Genomic DNA, 26,010 nt, shown 5'->3' on the forward strand with positions numbered 1-26,010 from the left:
CCCGAACCGGAACTGCTTCTGGGGGCGTGGTCTCGGCTGGAAGCGAGGCGGAGCCAAGCCCGGAAAGGGCGCGAGAATGGAGGGAGGGGAGGCGAGGGGAGGAGGAAGGCGGGAGGAAGGGGAGGGGGAAGCCGGGGAGCGAGAGTGCGCATGTGTGAAGGCCGGGGCCCAGGGCCCTAGCGGAGGAAGGGATGAGGGTGGGGAAATAAAGGAGGGGAGGAGCCAATGAGGGAGATAGGGCGTGGCTGAGGTCAAGGGGCGGCGCCTATGAGCGGAGGGCCACCGCCGCTACTGCTGCTACTGCTGAGTTGAGTGGCAGCCTTCTGCTGGGGGTGTGGAGGGGTGGGGCGGGGAAGGGGTCGAGGAGCGGGAAACCTAGTGAAGCCCATCCTGGGCTCTAGCTCCGGAACCTAGAGATGAAGGCCATCTGAGCAGTCACCTCTGGTCAGCCCCTCCCCGTTTCCCAGACAATGCACCGAGGGCTTGACTTGGCTGAGTCCGGGTTACCTGAGTTCGAATCCCGACTCAGAAGTTAGCTTGGGTGTCTCAGTTTCCTCATCTGTAAAACGGGGATAATAATATCCCTTGACTCAAATGAAATAATCTACGAGAAAATGTTGAGAACTTTAAAGCATCAGATAAATATCAGATATTATCACTGAGGACAGATGCCTACAAGGGTCTGAACTGTATTACAGCCTAGCTGCACAGTTGGGGGTGAGGGTGGGAAATCAGCCTTTATAGAACACTGCCTCCCCAGCGAAGCGCTTCCTAAACATAATTTGATCCTCACGATAACAGCTCTATAAAGCAGGAGCTGTCAATACCTTCATTTGACATTTGAGGAAACTGAGGCAGAGACGTTGTTAAGTGAGAGTCTCAGCAAATTTGAGCTCCGGCCTTCCTGATTTGAAGCCCAGCATTCTATCCCCCTGTGACACCTAGAATGGGGTAGAATGCTTCCTCTGCACCAGTTAGGACGCTCTCCAAAGAGCCTCAAACTCTAAGGCTCCTTCCCAGCTCTGGGGGGAAACCATCCCCACCAGGGTTCAGCCGAAGCCTCTTCCCAGCAAGCTCAGGACAAAAAACACAGAAGCCTCCTGTGAAAGGACTTCTTGCTCCAAGTCACTCCTGGCAAAAGAGACTGGAGATGTCCAATGACAGACCTACCCATGCCCTGGCTCCAAAAGATCAATGGACAGCGAGGTGGCTTAGAGCCTAGAGAGCCAGGACTGGGTTTAAATTTGACCTCAAACACTTACTAGCTGTGTGACCCTGGACAAGTCTCTTAACCCCCACTGTCTAGCCCTTACCACTCTTCTTCTGCCTTGGAACTGATTTTAAGTTAAAAAGGTAAGGGCTCAAAAAAAAAAAGCCCTTAGTCCTAATATTTTCCTGTTTTAAGTATTATTAAACCATTTCTTCCTCAAAATCTCCATTTCCAGTTAGAATACCAGATCCATAGCTTATCATTAGAGTTAAAGCTGGAAGGAATTTAAATGGCCACCTTAATCCAAATCCCTTATTTTACAGATTAAAACACACACACACACAACTGAGAAGTCAGACTATTTTATTCATAACTCAACCTTCTGACTGCTTGAGATCCTCTCTGTTACTTTTGCCAAGATCTTTCTATTTTCAGGATTCCCACCATTCAACAACTCTTCCCAATCCCCACAAATTATCTGTTTAGGGCAGTGATGGGCAAACTTTTTAAAGAGGGGGCCAAAGGAAAGGAAATGCTCATCTGTCAGTCTGTTTCTAAGGCAACTCTTTCAAAGTTTCATTGTATTGTATCCTACTCATTGTATTCGTCAGATTAGGAATAATGTTGCACAGCCAGATAGAACATTTCAGGGGGCTGCATCTGGCCCGTGGGCCGTAGTTTGCCCATCACTGGTTTAGGGGACTAGAATGTTTGAATGGAGCTTGAAGTTCATTGGAAATTTAAGAAAGTTTTCTGGTTCTGTTCACATCCACCTAATCTCTTCTGTAACCCAGGCCCCTGAAATAATGTGGGATAGAGTTTTACCGTTCCTGATGAGGTCTTGAGTATCCTCCCATAGTGTCTAGCAGACCCAAGACTTGTGAGTTCATGGCTTTCATTTGTCCTTTCAAAGGAGAGAGGAAACCAAAGTCTCTTGTCCAGTAGTTTGGCCTTCTCAGTCTAAGCCTAGAGTATCCCATCTGATCTGGATTAGAACATGAAACAGAATATTTTGCTCTCCTGAATCTATCTCTGGTCATTCTCCTCACTCACATCTCCAAATCTGGATGCAGAATTAAGCCCTTGCAAGAGGCAAGCACTGGGTCAATACAGTGGCCTAAAGTTATAGCTTCATCCCTAATATAGACCCTGGCCACAGCTGTGTTAACCTCTCTCATTTCTCAGTTTTAGAGCTCTTTGGGGACAGATAGAGATGCTGGGATGAGGGAAAAAAAAAAAAAAAAAAAAAAGGAAAAGAAAAAAGCTAATGGATGCTGGGGTTTCGGGGAGAGGAAAAAAATGGGAGTTAATCGGGGAAGGAAAAGTGACTGTTTTCTCTCTGGAGGCCACTTGTGCCTTGCTGAGTCACTCACTGCCATCCCACCTGTCCCTGCCAGTCTCTGGAGAGGAAAAATGATACCTGAGTGAGGAAAGGCACAAGTTCTAGGAAGGATTTGTTTATATCTTCTACCCCATCCCACCAATACAGGGCATACCCTGAGTTTCTCCAAGATAGAAAGGCTAAGGTCTCCTCCTGCTAATGTCTGGGGAAAAGGTCCCCCCCAAAGAGATCAAAGCTGAGACGGATAATTCAGATGTTTCCTGCCCTAGTGTCTCAGACCTGCAACAGCTCCTGCAAACAGGGAAGGTCTCCTGTAACCATGTGGATGAAGTCTGGCCTAACCTCTTCATAGGAGATGCGTGAGTGATAGCTTTGGGGCAGGAGGAAACCTGTTCTATTAGAAGTCTTGACAGCAAGAAGTAGAAGGAGACATACTGTGTTTGTAATTAGAATTGGCATGACTCTGTAGGGGGAAGGGGAAGACAGTTCTTAGGCACAACCATAAGGTAAGATGGTGAAAGCACTCAGTATTCCTAAAGGGGAAAAAAAAATACTGGGCTTAGAAACTAGGAGTTTTGTGTAGATTCCAGAAATCTCCCCAGAAACTCAGAACTGGTGACAAGCATATGGCAAGGAAGGCTTGGGGAACAGAAGATGGAGAGAATAACAGGGATGTGGGTGAAAGACAAGATATAGAGTTAGCCTGGGCAATGTCTTGGAGGTTCCAAGAACCTGCAGGTATGCCATCTCAACTTATCTTGGTCCATTCTCTCTCTCCTCTTGCTCAGAATGACAGGAGGATGTCAACTGGGTTTTAGGGAACCCCAAGTCTGCCCTTGTCCCTTGAAAATTTGGCTTGGGGAAAGTCCCAGACTGACCTTGTTTCTGACTGAACAATAAACCTCTTGAAGTATTTAATGATCCCAGGTTAGGTGGGATTAGTAGATAAATAAGTACCTTTTTTGTCTTAGAAGTCCTTTCCCAGGTAACTCAGCTCCTGGCTGGAATCTTCCTTTTGTATCCATCATAAAGTCTCTCCTTGATAGTCTAGTCCTGGACTCCTCATTTCCTAGTAGCCATTGTAAAACTAATCAATCATATCTCTCTGTCCTTGGTTCCCCAAAGAGTATATAAGACCTCTATGTTCTATTATTCTTTGGAGAATCACTTTTGGTGGTGCATTCTCCCAGAGTCCTAGAACTTTGGCTCTGTGTGGTATTAAGCACTTGACTCTGTGTGGCAGCCAAATATTGAGCACTGTCTCTTATCCTGTTTAAAGATTTGGTCTTGCTGGCTACTTTAGTGGTTCTGTGTTTTTGAGTTGACAGGGACCTGGGGGGCAAGCTAAAAGGTAACTTGTAGATAAGATTAGAATTGATTCTTCTTCCTCAGTACCTGTTCCCTAGTTTCTTCCAGAAACCCTGGGGATTTGTGCTCTTCTGCATTGCCAACCAAAACTTCCTTCCAGATGTTTCCCATCCCTATATCCATAAGGTAACCAGCCTGGATCGATCAATCTACCAGTCACCCTGTCTGTCATTGTCTTCCTCCAGGGCCACAGCAAACAATCGCTTTGAGCTGTGGAAACTAGGCATCACTCATGTGCTGAATGCAGCCCATGGGGGGCTCTACTGCCAGGGGGGACCTGACTTCTATGGCAGCTCTGTGAGCTATCTGGGGGTACCTGCCTACGATCTCCCTGACTTCAACATCAGTGCCTACTTTTCTTCCTCTGCTGATTTTATCCACAGTGCCCTCTGCACGCCTGGGGGTACGAAATGGGTTGGGAATGGGTGGACGAGCTCTTCATTCATCTCTGCTATGCCAGTCCATCTCAGAAATGGACCCTTCATTTTCCCCTTTCTCTTCAATTAGGACCCGCCTACAGGTCTCCCCTGCCTTCCTATGATAGCCTAGAATCACTAGTTTACTCCCTTCAACCAAGGAATATCAGGTGTTAAGAAATCCCCAACTATGATGAGACTCAGTCTTCACCCCAGATGTCTCCAGGTCTCCATTTTTTCACCCTAAAATAATTTCCCCATGAGCAAGCTGGAGTGGGAGAAAGGAAAGAAGAAGGTCAATGAAGGAACCTGGAGAAGGCAAAAAGGCAACTATTGGAAAGAGTTGGGGACAGTCTCTGCTCCTTCTAGAGGAGGTCTCAGTAGGAAGGCTTTTTTAGATTGATATGCAACTCTAGATAAGTCATCACCATTTTTTGAGCTTGTTTCCTTATGTGTACAATGGGACCAGAGATAATAATGGCTTACTTTTGTACTGCCCTTTATACTTCTGAAAGCCTTTTCACATAGCCCATATTCATAATTGTAATTGCAGGGCAAGCCAAGTTATTCTACCCTTTTCAGAGATATGGAAAATGAGAATCATCCAATAGGTGCCAACAATCATATGGGTGACCTTTCATAGAACTGGGACAAGAATCAACACAGGACCTTCCAATACTTTTGTACTGTCACTGTAAAAATACACACACACACACACACACACATATAGGAAAACCAACCAGAGTCAGGAACCTTGGATCCAAGTTCTACCCCTAACATATTAGTTATATGGCCATCAAGGATTCACTTCAATTCTGTTTCCTTATCTATAAAATGGGGATGATGAAAATCCTTGTATTACCTGCCCCACAGGATTATTGTAGAGAAAGTACTCCACAAATGTCATATCACTGTAGAAATATGAGCTGTTATTGCTCCCAGGGGGAGGTTCCTAGAGTAGTGATTGAGTTTCTAGTAAGAATGAGAGAGCTCTGCCTCCCCTCTAGAACCTGGACTCTTCTCACCCCCTATTTCCCTCTTTCTTATTCCTCCAGCTAAGGTCCTAGTGCACTGTGTGGTGGGGGTCAGCCGATCAGCCACTCTGGTCTTGGCTTACCTCATGTTAAGACAAAGGCTAACCCTGATGCAGGCTGTGAGTTCTGTGAAACAACACCGTTGGATCTTCCCCAACTCTGGTTTCCTCAAGCAGCTCTGCCAGCTGGACAAGCAACTTCAGGAGTCAGGAGCAACAGTGAAGGACTGAGAGAGCAGCCCCTTATTACTTTCTGGCTTCTTCTATAAGACAACATCCTCACCATCATTCTGCCCTTCAAAAGAGGATAGGACAGCAAACAGAAGAATTATCACCAGAAAGGAGATTTCTGCCTTGGCAAGGCTAGGGTTGGTTTGGGGTGGGGAGAATTAGGAGCACCTTCTGTCTTTTTGCCAAGATTGGTCTCTCATCCAGAAGAGGTTAGTATGGCTCCTGGTCCTAGCTGCCTCAGGGAGCTTAGTGATTTGAATGTACCTACTCTTCCTTGCCAACATGGGGGAAGCAAGGACAGTGGAAAGATTCCCAATTCAAGTAAATCAAGAGAAGAGTTGAGACTCTTGGGGACAGGAAGATAAGGAATGTTTAGAGGTCTAAGGTCTACTGTCTCCCCAGTCCACTAATCCCTCAAATTTCTTGTTTCTCAGCCTGAGAACACCTACATACTAGCCACCCCACTCTGTAAGCTACTGGTTCTCCATTCCTACCTAAAGAACTAGATAGTATTTGGCGGGAGGAAGAAAGAAGAGAAGAAGGAAGAGAATACAAGATGATATAGATTGGGGTTGGGGGAGATCATGAGTGAAATATGTGTGTGGGTAGAAGGCAAGGATAATGAAACTTGTAAATTGCTCAACTTTGTTTGGGCCAGGTTCTTCTTCTTTTCCCTAAAGGCAGCAAAGGGGTTAGGTTGAGGAAAGGTCTGAGGGAACCACCTGCAAGGTCCCAATGGTCATCAAATTCTAACTGTAAACTCCACTCCCCACGCCTGCCCCCAACCTTCTATCAAATCATACCCAATACCCATCAAAACTAAGGTTTATCATCCAATCCCAGATTCCCTAACACCATTTTGTCTACCCTCTAACCTGCCAACAATGCCTTGGACACCCATGCTAGAAGATGTAAGGGTGGGGGGGGGGGTGTTTTTGTATTGGAAAAGAGGTAGGACTATGTCTAGACTTCCCACATTGGAGGAGCAAGACTGATGTTAGTACTTCTGAGGCCTTCTTCCCTCCTATTCTTCTTCCTCCATTGTGTCCCTCTACCTAAGATTTCTGGCTTCAAACATATCTCCACATACTTCTCCAGGCACATCAGGTTTTTCCCTCTCTCTTTCCCTTTCTTTCCAACAACCTCCAGATCTCACTCTTCTACTCCTCCCACCCCACTCTTGACCGCCCCACTCATGGCACACATTCAGAGGAAACTCAGGCTCTGGCTCTGTGGGCAGGACTTTCAGGTTAAATTGTCTACTATCTCAGGTACTCTCTCAGAAATGGAGAGAAAGGAAGCTACACCTTATGAAATAACTACCTCAGGGTTTGATGAGCCTGTCTTTAATAAATATCCAAGCTTCTCTAAACCAGAGAATAGTAGACTTTCTTGAGGTCATCCTTTATAGCCAAACTCCTTTTCAATGTCAGATTACTTCTAGCCTAGACCAGGAGAGTCTCTCCTATTTTGAGATCTCTAGGAAAGGACATGTCTCATATTCCCTTTGGTCATTAAGTTTATCCTTAAGTCTATTCTGAGTCTCTCCTGTTGTCATTTAAATGCATAGCTTCTTGTTCGGTGTATAGGTGTATAATGTGTATAATAGAAACAGAAAATGGCCCATATCCCTGCTCCCTCTGAAACAGAAAGAAATTATTCTGTTACTCCTAATTGCCATTCTTCCTAAGTCTTTCCACAGACCTTAGTGATGAACTCTGGGGTTTTCTTCCATCTCCAACTGCTAAATAAAAAGGGGATAGACTGTTTTAAGGTTCAGAGATCCAGTGACTGCAGCAGACTCTAAATAGATCCATAGGGTAGCAGAGGTGGAGAAAGGGAAAGTTTTAAATAAGAAACAAATAGACTGTTCTTCCTGGAGGGACTATGAACTGCCATATAGGTGACACCAGAGAGGCAGAATGGGGTGCTGGAATTAAAATCTGGAAAAGCTGGGTTTGAATTCTGCTTAGACATTTATTAGCTGTAGGCTTTTGGTCAAGTCAGTGAACTTTGCATCTTAGTTTCCTCATCTATAAACTGAAAGGGTTAAACCTGATGACCTCTAAGGTCCCTTCTACTTCTAAATGGATGATCCCTATGAATTAGGGAACAAACTCTTTTTTGTCCAAGTAGTAGTTATTAAAGCCGGAATCTTAAACTTCCCTGGCCTTAATGAATCCTTAAATATCTTTATATTTTTATTATATCTAGGTGGTCATTGAACACCTAGAAAAGGGAATTCTTCTGTTCAGTTGTTTCCAACTTTCTATGACCCCATTTAGAATTTTCTTAGCAAAGATGCTAGAGCGTTTTGCCATTTCCTTTTCCAGATCACTTTATATATGAGGAAACTGAGGCAAACAGAGTTAAGTGACTTGCTCTGAATCACAGGGAGCTAGTAAGTATCCAAAGTTGGATTTGAACTTAAGTCTTCCTGATTTCAGGGCCAGTACTCTATCCCTTGTGCCACCTAGCTGTCCTCACAAAGGGAACAGATGATTATAAAAAGCCAGAGTAGCTTTGTCAAGAACAGGTCAGGCTAGACTAACCTCATTTCCTCTTTTGACAAGATTATTAAACTTGTACTTGAGGGGAATTCTGTGGGAACAGCTTATCTTGATTTTAGCAAAGCTTTTGATAACATATCTCCTACTATTTTTATGGAGAAGACAAAGAGATATGGATTAGCTGATAAAATAGATTGCTTCACAATGTTGGATGGCTGGATTCAAAGAATAGCTATTATAGTTGAATGTCAACTTGACAAGAAGCCTCTATAGTACCCGAGGGATGTATACTTGGCCTCAGACTTTTAATATTTTTTTTAACAATGATTCACATCTGTAAAGGCTCACCAAATTTGCTGAAAACACAAAACTGAGAAAAATAGCCAACATACTGACTCAATCAACTGATGACTCAGAATTTTGCTGAATCTAAAAAGATGAAATTCAATCACAGACATTTCTTAGCTGCCTGACCCCTGGGCAAGGCATTTAACCCCAATGGCCCTTATCCCTCTTCTGCATTGGAACTAATACTTAGTATTGATTGCAAGACTGAGGGTAAGGGAAAGAAAAGGAAAAAAGAAAAAGGAAGAATTTCAGTCATGGGACAAGTCTCTCCTTTGGACACAAAGTGTCAACTTCACAAGTACAAAATGGGAGAGGCAAAGTTAAACAGTACTTGTTTTGAGAAAGATCTAGGGGTTTTAGTAGATGTGTAAACTCGATAGTGTGTGAAGTGGAAATTGAGGGGACTTTGAAAATATCAAAGTACACCTTCTTAAATCACTATTTAAAAATATGACCAGGGAAATACATCACTTAAAATATAATGCTTTATTGAGAGAGAACTAGAGAAATGGGGGGGATTGTCTCAAGTCACTGACCCAAGACAGATCACCCTAACCCCTAAAGATTTACAGAGAAAACGCAGGGAACTGTGTCAAGTCATTAACCCAAGACAACTACCTAAAAATTCACCGGAAAATCCCTTATTTATAGGAGAATCCAGATGTAACCAAGCCTCCCAGAAGGGATTATAACATTTTTGCAATGGTTGGAGACAGACTGTTGAATATTACAATGGACACATTGGAGCTAATTAACATCTTCAAGAAATTGGGGAGTAGCTTTATAGTGGGCACATTCAAGCATTTTAGCATTTGAAAGAAATGATCAGGAAGTTGGAGACCAATAGAGAATTCCCGGATGGGACTGGATTGTCTGAGAGGAGCTGATGTCAAGTCTTTGGGCTTGACCATCTGGTAGAAGCCTCCAATATAATGGAAGAGACTTCTACACAAAAGGATACTAGGAGATTGGTACTAAAGACTTGATCTTTGGGTACTTTCAGGATCAAAGACCGGAATCAGCCTAGGACAAATTCCCTTAAGGCTGGAAAACCTTTGTAAGGATGGAGGTAGGGTCTTGAAGGAAGAAATGGATAGATATTAATAACTTGAGAATAACACACTAATATCTCATTGCACACAATTGGAAAGAGCAGTGTGATGCAGCAACAAAGAAAACTAATATCATTCTGGGTTGCAGTAAGAGGGGAACAGTTTCCAGAAATAAGGAGAGAATAGTCTTCCATACTTTCTTCTTATCAGTCCTCATCTGATATATGTGTTCAATTCTGAATGCAAACCTGAGGAAGAATGTTGAAAAGTTAGTGTCGGAGAGGGCAATGGTGGTGACCAAGTGTGGCAAAAAACCATGAATCTGTGTCATATGAGGTTTGGTTAGAGGAACTAGAGAGGGATGTTTGGCCTGGAGAAGAGAAGACTTTAGGAAGAACATGATTTGTGCTTTCAAATATTTGAAGGCCTGTTTTGTGAAGGATCCTGAAGGACAAGAAGCCAATTGAGGATTGATGTCAGGAACTTCCAAACAATAAAAACTGTCCCAGACTGGAATGGGTCATTTCTAAGGGTAGTAGGCTTTCCCTCCCTGTAGGTCTTCTTCAAGTGCAGGCCAGATGACTATTTGGTCAAATTTTAGTCCAGATTACTTTCATGTTGGGGTTGTACCAGATGACTAATGAGGTCCCTTCTAAGTCTCAACTTCTGTAGTTCTATGTCCTAAGTCTGCTTCTTGAGGAAGTCATTCAGACTTAGATTAAATCTCTGGGAATGACTTTCCTTAGAGGTCATCAAATTCAATTCCTTTTTCAGAAAAGGGAACTAAGGCCCAAATTAGTCAAATGACTTGCCCCATGTCACAGCTAGTCAGCAGCAAAGCAAGATCCATATTTCTTGATTCCTAGTACAATCCTCTTTCCACTTTATTACGTGCTGGGTTCCTCTCTTCTGTAAAATGAGCTAGCAACTGACCTTTCCCCAACTGTGTGGGAGGTCAATCAATTAATCAAACAAGCAGGAAACTCAGGAAGTAGAGGCTAAAAACCTGAAATTGTTCCCTGGAGAATTCTAACAGACCAATGCTAGGGCTCTCCCTTGGGCTATGACTTAATCCTGTTGTGGACTTAGGTAAAAAGAGCCAAGATGACTCAACTAAACGATAAGTGGTTATGGCACAACATTATCTTTTTTTTTTTTTTTTTAATTTTTTCCTCACCCCCAAAAAAGGCTACCAGAGGTAGATGACCTACAAATAGACTTTTGCTTTTATATCATGTTCATTTCTGAACAGGCCCCTACCCTTTTTTTTCTACCTTTGTAACAACAACAATTACAACACAGAGTTCAACAAATCAATATAACAACTGTGATTGACAGCATAAAGCAACATTCAACATCCACAATGTTCAACTTCTTCTGTGAAAGGAAGTTGTTTAACCTTATTTTTCCCATTGTTCCTATTGAAGACTCAAGATATGAAGGGAGTGCTTCTCAGGAAGCTAAATCTTTGGGTCCCTTGGTGGGGAATGGGTCAGGGGCTACCATCCAACAACCTGTAGGTGAGATCTTTAAGAAAACCTAGGCTTTCCCCCCAATATTCCTCCCCTTGGCACCACCCACACCCTCATATAAGTAGGTTAGTATTTCCCTAGAGAAAGTATTTCCCCATTAACTTTCTCTTGCTGATTCTACTTCTTCTGCACTTATTTCCTACCACCTGTCATCTTTTATTGTTCTCTGTCTTCAGGGTTCCTTTGGACTGCACCCTGAGTAGAGTGCTCTCCAGTGGGGGTCAAATGGATGGGAAGATGTTTCACAAGATCAGATATAAGACACCAGAGTTGAATGACCTGCAGCGACTCCTCTTGACTCAAAGTGGGTCTCGGAATCATATGGACGAAGTCTGGCCTAACATCTACGTGGGAGATTTGTAAGATCTCTCTGCCAATCATTCTCCCTCAGTCTTTCCTGCCTGCCCTGCCTGATTTCCTATCCTGCCCCAAATCGCACATCCTAGAACCCAGCTTGGGGGTTTGAACCCCAGAGGAATCTGGGGCTTCTCCTGGAGAGGCCATAGAGGAGGGAATATTAAACTAGCTGGGTGTTTCTACCCATTCTGGTCCCTAGAGAAGGAGCTGTGGCACCGCAGAACCAGAGATGGATTGTAGGGGTGGGGACTAGAGTTGGGTTCTGGCTTAGAATTGAGATTGGGTTTAGGGAAGTATGTTTGGGTTTTGGTTAAGATTAGGAGGTCATTTCAATTTAGCATGTGGTTTAGGGTAAGAGTTAGGGTTGGGGATTATTGAGGTTGAGGCTGAGTCAGGCTCCCAGTTATCAGATGCCCCTGGCCATCTGCCCTTGTAGCAATTTCCTGTCTCTTGGGTTTCTTCCCCACTACAGATGGGCTGCCAGGAATCTCAAAATACTACAGAGCCTAAGAATCACTCACATCCTCAATGCTGCCCATGGTGGATTAGGCGTATCCACAGGACCAGGTTATTATCGTCACATACCTATGACCTACCTTGGGATAGAGGCTTTTGATGACTGTGCCTTTGACCTCAGTGTCTTTTTCCATGAGGCAGCAAACTTCATCCAGGGAGCACTAGAGACCCCAGAAGGTAAGAGGGAGGCAGGTGGCAGGGACTTTCTCTTTTGCCCAAGCCCTATAAGCACTGCACCCTACCCCATTCTCAGGGCTATGCAAAAATGAACAGAAGTGAGTCTGGAAGTCCAGTGCCCTGGGTCTAGGGGTTTGGTGCGATTTAATACCTATGGTTGCCCCCTGATTTTCTGTTGCATTGGTTGTAAGTTTCCAGCCTGTAAAATGGACAGGAGACTCTTCTTTCATTGTCCTTTCCTTTATACCCACTTGGGACTGTTCTTGTGTCCCCAGTTCCATGGCATAATATATTGGATTTGGTGTCAGGAAGACCCAAGTTCAAATCCAGCCTTAGATACATCCTAGCTGTGTGACTGTGGACAAGTTACCTAATCTTTCTTGGCCTCAGTTCCTCATCTGTAAAATGAAACTTGGACTCGGTGGCCCTTGGGGTCCCTTCTACATCTAAATCCCTGATTTTATGATTCTTCCCAGGGAAGGTGCTTGTCCACTGTGCCATGGGGCTTAGTCGCTCTGCTACCCTGGTACTTGCCTTCCTGATGCTCCGGAAGCATCTGACCTTGGTGGAAGCCTTGAAGACAGTAAGTGTCCATCGAAACATCTGCCCCAATCTGGGGTTCCTCTCTCAGCTGCGTAACTTGGACCTCCAACTTAGCCAGGAACAACATAATAGGGACAGGGAGAGTCTGATGGCACCTACCACTCTGCACTGAAAATAAAATGGTCATTTAAAAAAATAGCTGCAGCTTTATTGACATTTCACTAAGTTCAAAGGTTCTGCCAATGGTGTTATCCTCTGTTAAGAAAGGATCAGAAGGTTGAGGATCTAGAAGCCATGAGTTTGTCCTCTCAAGTCAGTATCTGTCATATCAAGACTGTGCCTGTGAAGACTGAAATTTTCAGAGATCAAGATGGCAGAGAGACACCATGAAGTGGAGACAGGATAGAAGAACTTGGTCAAGGTTTCCTGGGGCTTTTCCAAAGGTCCTAATATGGACTGGAGATGCGAAGAGCTCTGAGCAAATTCAGGTCACAAATTGATTTCTGTTCAGGGTCTAGGAAATATGCAGTGGTCATTCCTCTGTATACCCTTCCCAACAGTCGCTTTTCTGAACTCTCTAGGCTCCAAATAGTGCCTATCCTCTACCTGGAACTAATTATGGGCTTTTAAAATAGATTCTTACAGAAAAGACATCTAATTTCTTCAAACTATAGGCCAAGGAACTGGACTTCATTTCCAGGCAAAATCCCCACAGGTTCCTTGTTACTCTGTCCATTGGTCTGGCATCCTGGGGGGTAAACTCTGTCAACTCTGTGAAGAGGGATGGACATGGAATACGTATTTATAGAGTCCCTCCTATGGACTAGGCACTGTGCTAAGTGCTTAAAAAATATCTCATTTGAAGAGCATTTGAACTTCTCTTTCTATTCCTTTCATCGATTTGTTCCTTCCCCACCTTTCTTTCTGGAATAGCCAAGGCTAGTGGGGATGGGGGAAAAGAGAGGACTTGTAAGAGTCCAGGAATGGGCTAGATATCTGAGTGGTCAAGAACAGGTGGCCATGGGCAACTAGATGGCTTAGTAGATATAGACTAGAGACAAAAGGTCCTAGGTTTAAATCTGGCTTCTGATAGCTCCAAGCTGAGCAAGTCGCTTAACCCCATTTGCCTAGCCTTTATCTTCTTTTGCCTTGCAACTAATACTTTTTATTGATTCTATTAAAAAATAAACAAACAGGTGGCCTATTGGCAAGCCCAGTTTGCCTTCCCTTCTCTCTCATGCCTCCCATCCTAAGTGGGGCAAGACCATAATCATGGGCCTTCTCCCATTTTGCCTGCTACCCCTTATTTCTACATAATAATAAAGGCTTGAAAAGAATACCCACACATTTTTAAATCCTCTTGGCCAAGGATTAGTCTCCTACAGCTTTCCCTGGCTCTTCCTCCCACTTCCCAACAATCATTGACACATACCATATATATAGCCCAGGCTATGACTGGACCAGCCATCTCCTTAGCATGTGGAGTGCTGGTGTTGGGTCAGAGGGGGTGGAGGCAGGGGTCTGGTGCCAGGACTGCCAGACTAGGCTCAGTCTCGTGCTCTGCCATGCCATCCCCTCGGCACCTTCCCCTCCTGGGAATGAACGGGACTGATGGCCCTGGGTAGGGTAAGAAGAGGAGGGCGGAAGGGGGGAAGCGGATCATGGTTTATAATTAAACACAAATTCAAAATAGAAGCAGCCTCAACAGAGCAGAGACAGGCAGTTGGGAACCTGCCTATCGGGAGACCGTAGCCAGTGCCTGGAACCAGGCTAGGCCCTCTCCACAGGTGAGTGTCACCCCCCTCCTCAGCCCATTCTCAGAATGATCAGAAGCCCTTTTGGGGCATAGGCTTGGGGGTGGCAGGGGCACACATGGGTGGTGGTAGCTGGGTGTGTGGGAAGAGTTAGAGCCATCTGAGCCACCCGGAGTCAGAGGGAGAGACAGACAGACAGGGAGTCAGAAACAAAGAAAACTGACAGTCAAATGCAGAATTGTGGCCCTCCTCATCCCAGCCCAGACAAGACAACCCCCACCTGTGTATTTATAAGAGGTTGGTAAAAGAGTAATTAATTATACCTGATAAGTAACCTGAGAGTGTAGTAGAGTGGTTAGGGAGACGGTCTGGAGTGGGGGAAAACAAAGATCTATACACAGCTGGTTGTCTTTGTCATCCACATTTTATTTTATACATTTTAAAATATTATTCTGAAGAGTCCACGGGCTTCATCCGATCCTGGCAAAGGGGTCAAGCACGAGCGCACACACAAGACAGTTAAGAATCCTCTGCATAGAAAAAATCTATAGTAAGAGATTATGGGTTCAAATCCCAACGCTGCCACTTACTGCCTTTACATCATTTCAATTCTCTGGGCCTTGGATTATTCATCCGTGAAATAAGGGGAGACGTTCACAGGCTACTGGCCGGAGAGCTGCCCTAAAACTCGAAGCACTCCAGATGCCTCTGAAGACTCTGAGTTAGAGAATTTTGCCAAAGAAATCCCCAATCCGAGCCCTTTTCCCTTCCGCCACTCAAAACCCAGGGACAAGACTGGCTGACCCCTAAGGTCCCTTCCACCTCTGAATCTACCATTTTATAATATGTGTGAGACTTGGATTGTGGTCCGGATACTTGTGAGCTGAGTGACCCTGGGAGAGTGCCTTGACTCCTGAGTCTGCGTGGACAGAGTTAAGTCTGCTACTCACCCGCTCCTCTGTTCTGTTCTCAGTGTTTTGGGGGCCCAGAGAGGAAGGGAGTTTCTCAAATCAAAGAAAGGTGGAGACACATAATGGGATTGAGGGAGGGCAGAAAAGACGGGGTCTTCCAGCTGCTTGGGGCCAGCCAGCTAAGCCTGGACGGAAGGCAGCATTTGTGTGTGTGTGTGTGTGTGTGTGTGTGTGTGTGTGTGTGTGTGTGTGTGTGTGTGTGTGTGAAACCCCTTTGGCAGGATCAGACAAAGCTTATGGACTCTTCAGAATCATATTTTAAAGTGCATAAAATAAAATGTGTAGGATTACAAAGGAAACCAATTATATTAAGATATTTGTCAAACTATTAAAAAAAAATTAGTTCACAAGGGGCAGCCAGGTAGCTCAGTGGACAGAGGCAGGCCTAGAGAGGGGAGGACCAGGGTTCAAATGTGGCCTCAGACAGTCCCTAGCTGTGTGACCCTGGGCAAGTCACTTAACCCTAATAACCTAGCCCTTACCACCCTTCTGTATTAATATAGTATTAAAATATAATATAGTAAAATATAAATTCAATATATTAGAAATACACCATCATATTATAATACATTATTATATTAAATACATGAAAACATACAATAAAGAAATATAATTGTATAACATATTGCATATATTATTTATTACAATATAAATTAATATAATATACTATTTATAAAATATATATTAATATATTAATACAAGTATGTAGGTTTATGATTCTTCCCAGGGAATACAAGTATGTATTAATATAGTATTCATTCTAAGTATTAATATATAATATATTAAATATAAATTAAATATAATTATATCTAATATATTGAATATATTAGATATTACACATATACTTTTATATATAAATATAAAACATTTATATTTATATACATATTATTTATATGTATATATAATAAAATTGTATGCCAATATAGTATTCATTCTAAGTATTAATATATTAAATATACATTAAAATAAATATAATTATATAGAATATCTTGTGTATATTATGTTATACGTACTAATTGTATATAATATATTAATACAATTGTGTATTAACATAGTGTTAATTCTAAATATTAATATGTGATATATTAAAATATATATTAAAATAAAGAAATATAACCACATAGAATACATTGTGTATGTTATATATTCTACATATAATTTTATATATTATTTATATAATATAGGAGTATAATTCTGTATTAATATAATATTAATTCTAAAACAAAGAGTGATGATGATGATGATGATGGTGATGATGATAATAGTAATAATAATGGTAATAACAATAATCATCCATCCTGCCAGGGAAGTTGCTAAATTAGTGGTTGTGCTGGTGGGTACAATCGCTAAAAGGTCTTGGGGGGACTGAGATTGGGGCTTCTCCTCTACCTTCCTCGCAGTGGGGCTGCAGGGCCGGAGAATGGCCAAGGGAGGGCAGTCTTCCCCTAGATTTGATCCTGAGAGGCCAGAGAAAAAGATGGCCCAGGGAGAGCTGGGTGGGACCAGTCTCTCCATCAGAACTGCCCAGAGAAGGCAGAGACTGCCAGCCTTTGGGGGGACCAAAGCTTCCTGCCCCGCAGCCTTAACTGGGTCAGAGTCAAGGATGAAAGGGCCAGCGGGCAGGGCCAGGCCCCCCACCCCCACCCCCGAGTGGCCGCTGGTTTGTTGCTGGTACTGGCTGTGACCTCCCCCTTCTCTCGGGCCAACACCCCCTCTCCGGGGCCCCTTTAAATGACATCATCCCGGGGCTGCTTAACTCTGGCCTGCCCTGGGCCGGGGGCTGAGTCTCTCGGAGCCTTGAGCCCGCTTCAGGATGCTCCGGGCCACGCTGGGCTCCCCTTGGGGCAGGGCCAGCGCGGGGCCTCCCTTGGGCTCTCCCCCTCCCCCCAGGGGCTTCCAGGTGGAAGGGCTGGAATCCTAGCCGCTTCACAGCATCTGTGTTCTCAGAAGGAACCTCATCCCCCTGTTCCGATCCCTACTGTTGAGTCCAGCACTGCCCTGGCCCCCAGAGCCTCCAGACTCGAGCCCTAGACCATGTTCTAGGTAGGTGGGATTATATGGTTCTATAGACTCAAGCCCTGCACCATGTTCTAGGTAGAGGAGGTAAGACCCCCGTTACTGGAGAAGGGTTGGAGGCCTCCAGGATCAGGCAGCCCTCCGGTGGGCTTCGACTCCCACCCAGTTACAGCCTGGGACATCTGTCGCCCCACAGCCAGGGTTTCTGGGAGTTCAGCATTCTAGGTCAACAACCATTTCTGCCACCAACTGGCTGCGGGAGTTTGGGCAGGCCACTGAAGTTCTAGGAGTTTCCCTTCTCCCCCACGGCCCCTTTTTAAGCTGTGACAGTGGAAGAGCGCTCTCTCCCACGCGTGTCCCTTGCCTAGCGTCCCCCTCGGCGAGGTGGCCTGAGAAAGAAGGCGCCGCCTCCATCTTACACGGCCTAGCCGCGGTCCTCAGGATGGGAGGTGGAAGCCAGAGGGATACCAGGCCCTGATAGATGACCCCACCATTTTATAAGCTCCAACTTCCCAGGCATTTCCTCATACGGCTGGCTCTCCACATAACCCACCTTCCTGGACAAGACACAACCAGTGTCTCCATTTCCATGCCCACCAAGGCCCTGGAAACACGCTCTGTCACCCCAAAATGATGTTTCTGGACACAGCTCAGAATGCAAAGGAGGAGAGGAGAAAAATTAAGGCTGTGGCTAACCTTTCCTCGGTCAGATGGGAAGGTTCACGCCTATGAGAGGTGAGGGTCTCAATGGGGATTGAGGGGGGACGGGTCTATGTTCATTTTCACCAGAAATCCCAGGGGCAGCGTCAGCAACAGACCCCCGATATTGGGAGAGGAACCCGAAGTGTCCAGGGGTTATGTTCAACCAGGTGAAAACTAGGGCATAGCTTGGGACATTATTATATCCTGGCTAGAGGGGGAAGTCACTTAAATTCCTAGATTCAGCTGCTTCAACCCCATGTGAGGGTCTCGAAAATATTACTGGTCCTCTCCTTACCTGGGAAAATGATGAGAAGAACTTGGATCCCCTCACCTACCCCTTCCACCCAGGGCTAGGGATCCCCCTTCACACACTTGGCAAGTAATATATTTACTACATATTATAATAGAGCAAGCTTTTCAGGTTTAGTGAATTCTTCCAGCCTGGCCTATGCAATATTAGTTCTTGTTAAAATTTTGAAGTCACTTGGACAGTGTCTATATATATCCCTAAAAATAACAAATATCTCCTAATCCTATTACCTAAGAGGCTACAGCCTAACCCTCAGAACAAGAGGCTGTGGCCCATTGGTTGGTTATTGTCCTTCCTACTCAAAAAGGACCAAAATGACATCACTATGTTGATATAATGTGTCTGACTCTGGCTGAGCCCACCAATGTGAGCTCAGAAGGCTTTCCTACAAGTCAGGCACAAAAAGCCCGAATGAATATTTGGCATAAAAGTTTCAAAGGGATGAAAGTCCACTTTCCTTGAATGGTAGATTTTTTTTAAAGTACTTTGAAGTTCAGTTAACAAGCAATCAACTGAGGTCAGTATGTATTCCATAATAATAATAATAATAATAATAAATCATAGAATCACAGAATTTTCAAGAAGGGTTACATGTTTAACCCTAGTCCCCAGGGACCTGTGGGTCATGTTCAACCACTGAAATGAGGGGAAAACAACTCAACTTTAGGGCTAGTCCATTCCACTCAGACTTTCAGGACACTTGGAGAGAAGGAAATGGGTTAAGGGCAAGGGGGACTGAGGCCCCTTCTTACTTCCAAATGTCTGGTCCCTTTTGGGTTTTGTTGGAGAGTATGTTAGAGGAAAAATTACCATTTCAATTTAATTCAGCAAAAATTAAGCACCTACTATGTGCCCAGGGTCCTGGAAAATCCAAAGACAAAAATTATCTTGTCCCTTGAAATCATTCTACTCTTCTAAACACTAGTAGGACTCTGAAACCATCATGTCCAGAGGAGGTTGGCTTGACCAGTTTAGGTGCCAGACAAGTATGTGGCTAAGTTCTGGTGGCCAATGGGACACAGTAATGAAACCATAAGTGGCCTCAGTTGGGAAGCCTGATAGGTAGCAAGGGACTAGTCTGGGAGAAGAAAGAATGGAGATCCACCTTCCTATGAAACACAAACAGATCTCTGAGGGGCAATGGATGACATAAACCCTGCAGGGGTCACTTATCCTCTCAGTCTCCAGGCTAAGCTGAGGCAAGAAAGCTGGGGAGGTAGATGGGGAAAATGCACAGCCCTCCTTCTGTCCTTGTAGACATCCTTAGCAGAATGACCTCTTCCTATATCCCAGGTAAGGCAGAGATGAGGGGAAAGAAGATGGTGTGGAATTACTGATAGTTACAGATGGAAGGGAATTTTTAAAGGTCACCTATCCCAACCCCTTTAGGTCTTCCCACCTCCCCATTCACTTTGTGGATATGAAAGCTAAGGCCCAGAGATGTTAAGTAACTTGCCAGAGGGATAATAGCCACAGCTATTCAGTGTTAGAGTTGAACTATAATCCAGACCCCATGTTGCATTTTGACTCTAGCCCTGAGATTCCTCCTCTGTAAAATGATGGTGTTAGTCTTGATGACCTCAAAGATCCCCTCCAGCTCCTTCCTGGAGGAGTTCTTGGGACATGATGATCTTCCCATTGTCAAGCCAGAACTATTTCCACTGGATCGTGTAGTGAAAGTCATCCACAGGTCACACAGCTCCTTGTTGGGCTGCCAGAGGGGATGGGGGATGAGGAAACAGAGTAATAATCCCTGAAGGTAGTGGGACCAATTCTCCAGTGGGATGGGGGATGAGGATGCAGAGTAGTAATCCCTGAAGGTAGTGGGACCAATTCTCCAGTGGGATGGAGGATGAGGATGCAGAGTAGTAATGCCTGAAGGTAGTGGGACCAATTCTCCAGTGGGATGAGGATGCAGAGTAGTAGTCCTTGAAGGTAGTGGGACCAATTTTCCAGTGGGAGATCCCCAACCCTGTCTCTGCAGATGCTGTGATCTCTCTTTGGCCTTTTTGATCCTCTTCTTTCTATAGGCCCCAGAGCATCTCCCACCTTCCTTCCCATGGTTGATTCTATGAGAGGACAAGTCTCCTAGCACCTATTCTTTTACTGCTGAGAGAGACAGGTCTCTCTCTCTCTCTTATTAAAAACAAAACAAAACAAAAACCACTTATCTTTCCCCCCAGTGATGGGAGAGACAGCTCTTCCTGGATTCTGGGACTCATTCCTCCTCCCCACTTCCCTCTCACTTCCCCCCTCCCTCCCCCAGGGCCCGCACAAGGACAGCAATGGGATGCCCTCCCCTGTTTTCCAGGATGGATTCACTGCAGAGACAGGACCTGCGGAGGCCCAAGATCCATGGGGCAACCCGAGTTAGCACCCAGAACCTCGCCCCCTACCAGACACCCACTTTGGCCTACCTGCAGCGCCTGCTGTGGATTCGAAGGGCCACCTCAATGAGCCACATCAATGAGGTCTGGCCCAACCTCTACCTGGGAGACGCGTAAGCCCGCCTTCCCCAAATTCACTCTGATGGGAGGGAGATTCACATCTGAGGAAGCAAACAGGGATGGACTTGGGCTTCCTCAGGGAGGGCTTCTTCCTGAGGAAGAGTCTTAAGACTCAGCTCTGTAGTTATCTCTTCTTGGTAGGGGAGGAGAGAATGAGGGAAAACACCCAACTGGGTAAAGTGGGGCAGATGGAGGGCTCTCCAAGAAACCAACCAAAGCCCTAAGTACATCTCTCTCCTCAGGGCAAAGGGCTCCAGGCTCTGAAAGATCCATTTGGGTGAATTCTCTGGACTACTTTGTCCTGACAGCCTCCCGACTATGGGGATGGGTCCCCAGGAGAAGAATTTGTCTGAATCCCAGGAACCCCATTGATGTCTGGGCTTGAGGGCTAGATAGATGACTTAAGTTAGGTGCTGGAGATACAGAGACAAAAAGGACCCCATTCCTATGTATAACTTGCATTCTACTATTCTACCAAACCTTGGTATGGTGGGTAGAGAGCTGGCCTTGGAGCCAGGGAGATTTGAATTCAAATCCTGCCTCTGACACATATTGACCAGGTAGGTGACCCTGAGCAAGTCACTTAATTCTGCACACCTTGAGGGACTCTCTAAGACAAAGAGAAGGTGCTAATTTGGATAGCTAGGAGTTTCTTATCTTCTACCAATTAAATTACAGCTCTAATATCCCATTTTATAGACAGGGAAACTAAGTTAACTGGTTTACTTAAAGGTAGCTAGGTCGCACAATGAATAGATTGCTTTTCAGACCTGAATTCAAATCCAGTCTCAAGATAACTTACTAGCTGTGTGGCCTTGGGCAAATCACTTAACTTCTGTCTGCTTTAATTTCCTCAATTGTAAAATGGGGATAATAAGGACACCTCCCTCCCAAGGTCATTGGGAGGATTATTGAGATAAGGATTAAATGAGAGAACATTTTGTAAAGTGCTTAGTGCAATGCCTCTGATATAGAAGGTGCTTAATACATGCTCATTTTCTTCTCTTCTTTGTCCATGATCACACAGCCAGATCATTCAGAGCCAGGCTAAGAAGCCAGATCTCGTGTGTACAAATCCAGCACCCTGTCCTCTACACCTCCCCAACTCTGAAGATGACTTGGCACTTCTCTCACCTTGCCAAGGCACCCCCTCATTGGCGTCTCTGGCCTCCTTCCCCACAGCCCATGCTAGGTGCTGACTGCCAGCAGGAACACTCCATGACTTTCCTTCCTTGTTCCTCTTCCAGATACGCAGCCCGGGATAAGAGCAAACTGTGCCAGCTGGGTGTCACCCACATTGTGAATGTGGCTGCTGGCAGGTTCCACGTTGACACGGGCACCAAATTCTACCGAGGGATGCCCGTGGATTATTATGGGATTGAGGCTGATGACAATCCCTTCTTTGACCTTAGCATTTACTTTCTGCCTGCAGCAAGATACATCAGAACAGCTCTCAGCAATCAAGGTGAGCTTCCTTCTCCTCCTTTCCTCCTACCCCTTTTCCTTTTCTGGTAGAGGAGATATATTTGAGAAGAGGAAGAGGATATGTGGAGGGAGGAAACCCAGAAGCCAACCAGCACAACCAACTCTCAAGCCCTGGACTTAGACCCTTCCAGAACAGTCAGTTGGGCTCCTTCTGAGATGGTCAGGCAAGTGGGCAAAACTCTCAGAAGATCATGCCCCTTTCTCCTCTCTTCTCCACTCCATCCCAGAACAGAACCAATACTCTGTTATTCCCCATTTGGGAAGGTTTAGAGTGAAGATTAAAGACTCAGGGCTGAAAGGGGCCTCAAGGTAATCTGGTCAAATCCCTTCAATGTCCATCTGAAGAAACCAAAGCTCAGAGGACTTCAATGACTTGTGCAGCATCATACCAAGAGACAGTTTGATCTTAGGTCCTTTGACTCCAAATCATTGTTCTTTGCATTATTACATCATGCTCCCCTTAGCCCCCTCATTTTTCATTTGGGGAAACTGAGACCCAAAGTCATTTTCCTAAGGTCACATAAATAGGATCATATATTCAAAGCTGGCAAAAACCTTAGAGGTCATCTAGTCCAACCTTCCTCATTTTATAGTTGAGGAAACTCTGGACTTTAAGTGATTTACCAAAGGTCATAGTATCAGAGATGGGATCTGAACCCAGGTTTTCTGACTCAAAAGTCAGAACTTTTCCTACTGTACCACTCTTAAAAAAGTAAATTCCCTTTCCCAATGCAAATCAGCACTTGTTCTACATTTTACCTGTGTTAGAATGTAACTGGGATGGGAAGTCCTGGGTTCAAATATGGCCTCAGACATTTCATAGTTGTGTAACCCTAAGCAAACCACTTAACCCTGTTTTGCCTAGCCCTTTGCCCTTCTATCTTAGAGTTGTTACTAAGACAGAAAGGTTGTTTTTTTTTTTTTTTTTTGTCTTTACTAGGGTCACTGAGGGAAAACTGGAGCTAGGCTAAAAGGTGTAAGTTATGACTTAGACTAGGTAGAACCTAGTCTGACCCTTATACCTAGACAGCAAATGGGGCTCCTGAGAAGTCTCTGGAAGAAAGCTTCATGAACAGTAGGTACTAGATGATGGGTGTGGGATTGTCATGGGTGGCCAGTTCCACATAGAGGAGTCTAGGATTTCTTGGTCTCAGCAGGGTCTTGCTCAACTCAAGGCTATGGTTGGGAGATACATACCTTGGGTATCTCTACAATCATCTATGCACAGGAAACCATCAAGGACATCAAGGGTAAGTAAAAGAGAAAAGGGCTACCCAGAGATGAAAAGAGAGTGGAGCAGCCCTTTTTTGCAATGGGATGTGTTATGGTTATCTGTATTTGAACTTCAGGTTTGGGGTTGTTGTTTTAATGCCTGTTGTCAAGGCTGACTCCTTGGGAAACAGCATGGAGCAGTAGAACAATCACTGCCTTTGGCATCAGAGGACATAAATTCTAATCTCACTTCTGCCACTTACTATTTTTTATTATATTTTAAAATTTAATTTAATATTTACCAATTGCACATAATAACAAATTTCCATACAAGTTTTCCTAAGTTATAGTTGAACTTATCTTCTTCCCTCTCTTCTTCCACCTCCTGGTGCTGGCAGGAGATTCATTCTAGGTTATACATGCATTATCATGAAAAAAATATTTCCATATTGTCCATTTTTGTAGGCCGCTTACTATTTGTGAGATCTCAAATGACTCACTTAACTTCTCAGGGTCTCAAATCTCCTCTGTAAGGTGAGGGCATTGCCCTAGATGACTTCTGGGGTGCCTTCTAGCTCTATAGGTTAAATACTGGGGTCAGGACAAATTTCCATAGACTATGATATGCTGCTATTTTTTTTTTATTCCTCACCAGATAGACCCTAGATTTGAAGCTAAAAGGGAATCTAGAGGTCATTTAATCCAATTCACCCATTGTACAGTTAAGGAAACTCCCTGGGTCAGAGTGCAGTTGTCTGTGAGAGGACCTTCCTCTCCTTTCTTCCAAACTTCTACCTATCACTTTAATTGATTCAAAGTTCCCTCTACTCTAGGGTTAACTCTTAAGTCCTAGTTTGCCTGAAGGAATGAGGCTTGTCCAGCAAGGGATGAACTCAAGATTGGGACAGACTTCCATTGTGATGAAGTCTAGTCAGAACCCCTCTTCTCCTTAGATTCCTGTTGCTCAACCTTTGAAGATCCTTGTATCACTGGGGCTATTCACAGTAGTGCAGTCTAAATCAATTTCTGCTTCTCACTGGACACCAGAACCTTGGAGATGACCAGGATCGAACAAAGAGAAATCTTCCCAACTAGCAGGCACTGACCAGTCCTCTGAGGGTCTAAGTCTTCTCAAGCAGAAGAGCTCAGAGCTGACTTTCCCAGTTCCTTAGAGGTCTTAGAAGAAGAGGGATGGTGTCTTTCCTTAGATGCTCTCTCTTATGATTTCCCCCTCTTGAATCTAGACAGGAAGAAGACTCTCCATGCAGTTCCTGACTGATATCAGGAGTTAGCTTTACATTTCAGTGCCCAGGAACAAAGCTCCAGTTACCCACCTTAGTGAACATCTTTGTTTTTAATCTTTAAAGGACCTGGTTAGGGTCAGATCCACTGAGTGTTCAGCTTTCTTAGTGGTCCTGTGGTTGTGGTTGTGATTGTGATCATATCTTTTGTTTCTCCCTGCAGGCCGTGTATTTGTGCACTGTGCCATGGGGGTCAGCCGGTCTGCCACACTTGTCCTGGCTTACCTCATGATCTGTGAAAATATGACCCTGGTAGAGGCCATTCAGACTGTGCAGACCCACCGAGACATTTGCCCCAACTCAGGTTTCCTCAGGCAGCTCCAGGTCCTGGACAGTCGGCTGGGGCGGGACATGGGGAGACTCTGACTCGTCAGGTAGCTGGGAATAGAGACCCGTTAGGGGGTCTCTTCCTTCTACTTGCATTGAAGAAGACTGGCAACCTTCACTGTTTACAAATGGACCCTGAGATGTAAATATCAAACGTAGGGGCATCAGATGGCAGGGGTGGGGAAAGGTTGAGAGTTGACGTTTAACAGGTGAATTTGCTCAACATGTTAAAAAAAGATTCTTTATGAGTAGAAAGTTTGGTCTCAATCTATAATAAAGAATTAATTCATCAGACCAAAAATGGACTTGTTCCTTGTATTTATAAGGTCCGACCAAATATGTAAGAAATACCCCAAGTTTCTCCCTTTCTCTTTGCTCCTCGTCTCTTTTTTATTGCCTCACTTAAAGGCCTGCCTAAGACTGGCCCAAATCAATACATTTTGGACCAGGCTTAGATTTTCAGTGCTTTACCATCCCATCCTTTGCCAGATGTTGCTGTTTTCCTCTGTAGAGCATCTCTTGGGTTCCTCCCTCCTCCTACATGTTTCTCACTAAGTTCTTGGGTTCCCTTTCTCTCGGACGCTCATTAACTCCTTCTTACAGGCCTCCTGGCCCCCAGCTATAGCTCTCTTTCCTTTATTATATAGCCTTGCTCCCTAACTATTGTCATGGTTGGCAACCCATGGCCACAAACCAGCTAGGGTCATTCCCACAAGGACCTAAAGAGGATGTGGGACTTAAGTTGCGGTAAGAATAGTGGCGCCATGAATAGAAGTGGGGATATCAGGTG

General features: G+C 44.7%; 3 protein-coding genes across 5 annotated transcripts; all 3 read left to right on the forward strand.

The window, feature by feature from the left end:
• Positions 1 to 2,694: 2,694 nt before the first annotated feature.
• LOC123232940 (dual specificity protein phosphatase 13-like) lies at positions 2,695 to 5,605 on the forward strand. The gene is made up of 3 exons (XM_044659048.1): positions 2,695 to 2,911; positions 4,106 to 4,323; positions 5,392 to 5,605. Exons 1-3 carry the CDS (start codon positions 2,751 to 2,753, stop codon positions 5,598 to 5,600), a joined length of 588 nt encoding a protein of 195 aa, XP_044514983.1. The 5' UTR covers positions 2,695 to 2,750; the 3' UTR covers positions 5,601 to 5,605.
• Positions 5,606 to 5,721: 116 nt separating this feature from the next.
• LOC123232938 (dual specificity protein phosphatase 13-like) lies at positions 5,722 to 13,851 on the forward strand. The gene is made up of 4 exons (XM_044659047.1): positions 5,722 to 5,809; positions 11,219 to 11,401; positions 11,872 to 12,092; positions 12,569 to 13,851. Exons 2-4 carry the CDS (start codon positions 11,268 to 11,270, stop codon positions 12,805 to 12,807), a joined length of 594 nt encoding a protein of 197 aa, XP_044514982.1. The 5' UTR covers positions 5,722 to 5,809; positions 11,219 to 11,267; the 3' UTR covers positions 12,808 to 13,851.
• A 90-nt stretch (positions 13,852 to 13,941) lies between these two features.
• LOC123232937 (dual specificity protein phosphatase 13-like) lies at positions 13,942 to 25,496 on the forward strand. 3 transcript variants are annotated; one of them, XM_044659044.1, is made up of 4 exons: positions 13,942 to 14,422; positions 20,655 to 20,888; positions 22,143 to 22,360; positions 25,057 to 25,496. In XM_044659044.1, exons 2-4 carry the CDS (start codon positions 20,674 to 20,676, stop codon positions 25,257 to 25,259), a joined length of 636 nt encoding a protein of 211 aa, XP_044514979.1. In that variant the 5' UTR covers positions 13,942 to 14,422; positions 20,655 to 20,673; the 3' UTR covers positions 25,260 to 25,496. The 3 variants fall into 3 exon arrangements, with proteins under 3 accessions (XP_044514979.1, XP_044514980.1, XP_044514981.1); XM_044659045.1 differs by having other exon boundaries at positions 20,700 to 20,888; XM_044659046.1 differs by lacking the exon at positions 13,942 to 14,422 and adding an exon at positions 18,056 to 18,111 and having other exon boundaries at positions 20,700 to 20,888.
• The last annotated feature ends 514 nt before the right edge of the window (positions 25,497 to 26,010 follow it).

This window comes from Gracilinanus agilis, chromosome 2, assembly GCF_016433145.1.
Source record: "Gracilinanus agilis isolate LMUSP501 chromosome 2, AgileGrace, whole genome shotgun sequence".
NCBI lineage: Eukaryota > Metazoa > Chordata > Mammalia > Didelphimorphia > Didelphidae > Gracilinanus > Gracilinanus agilis.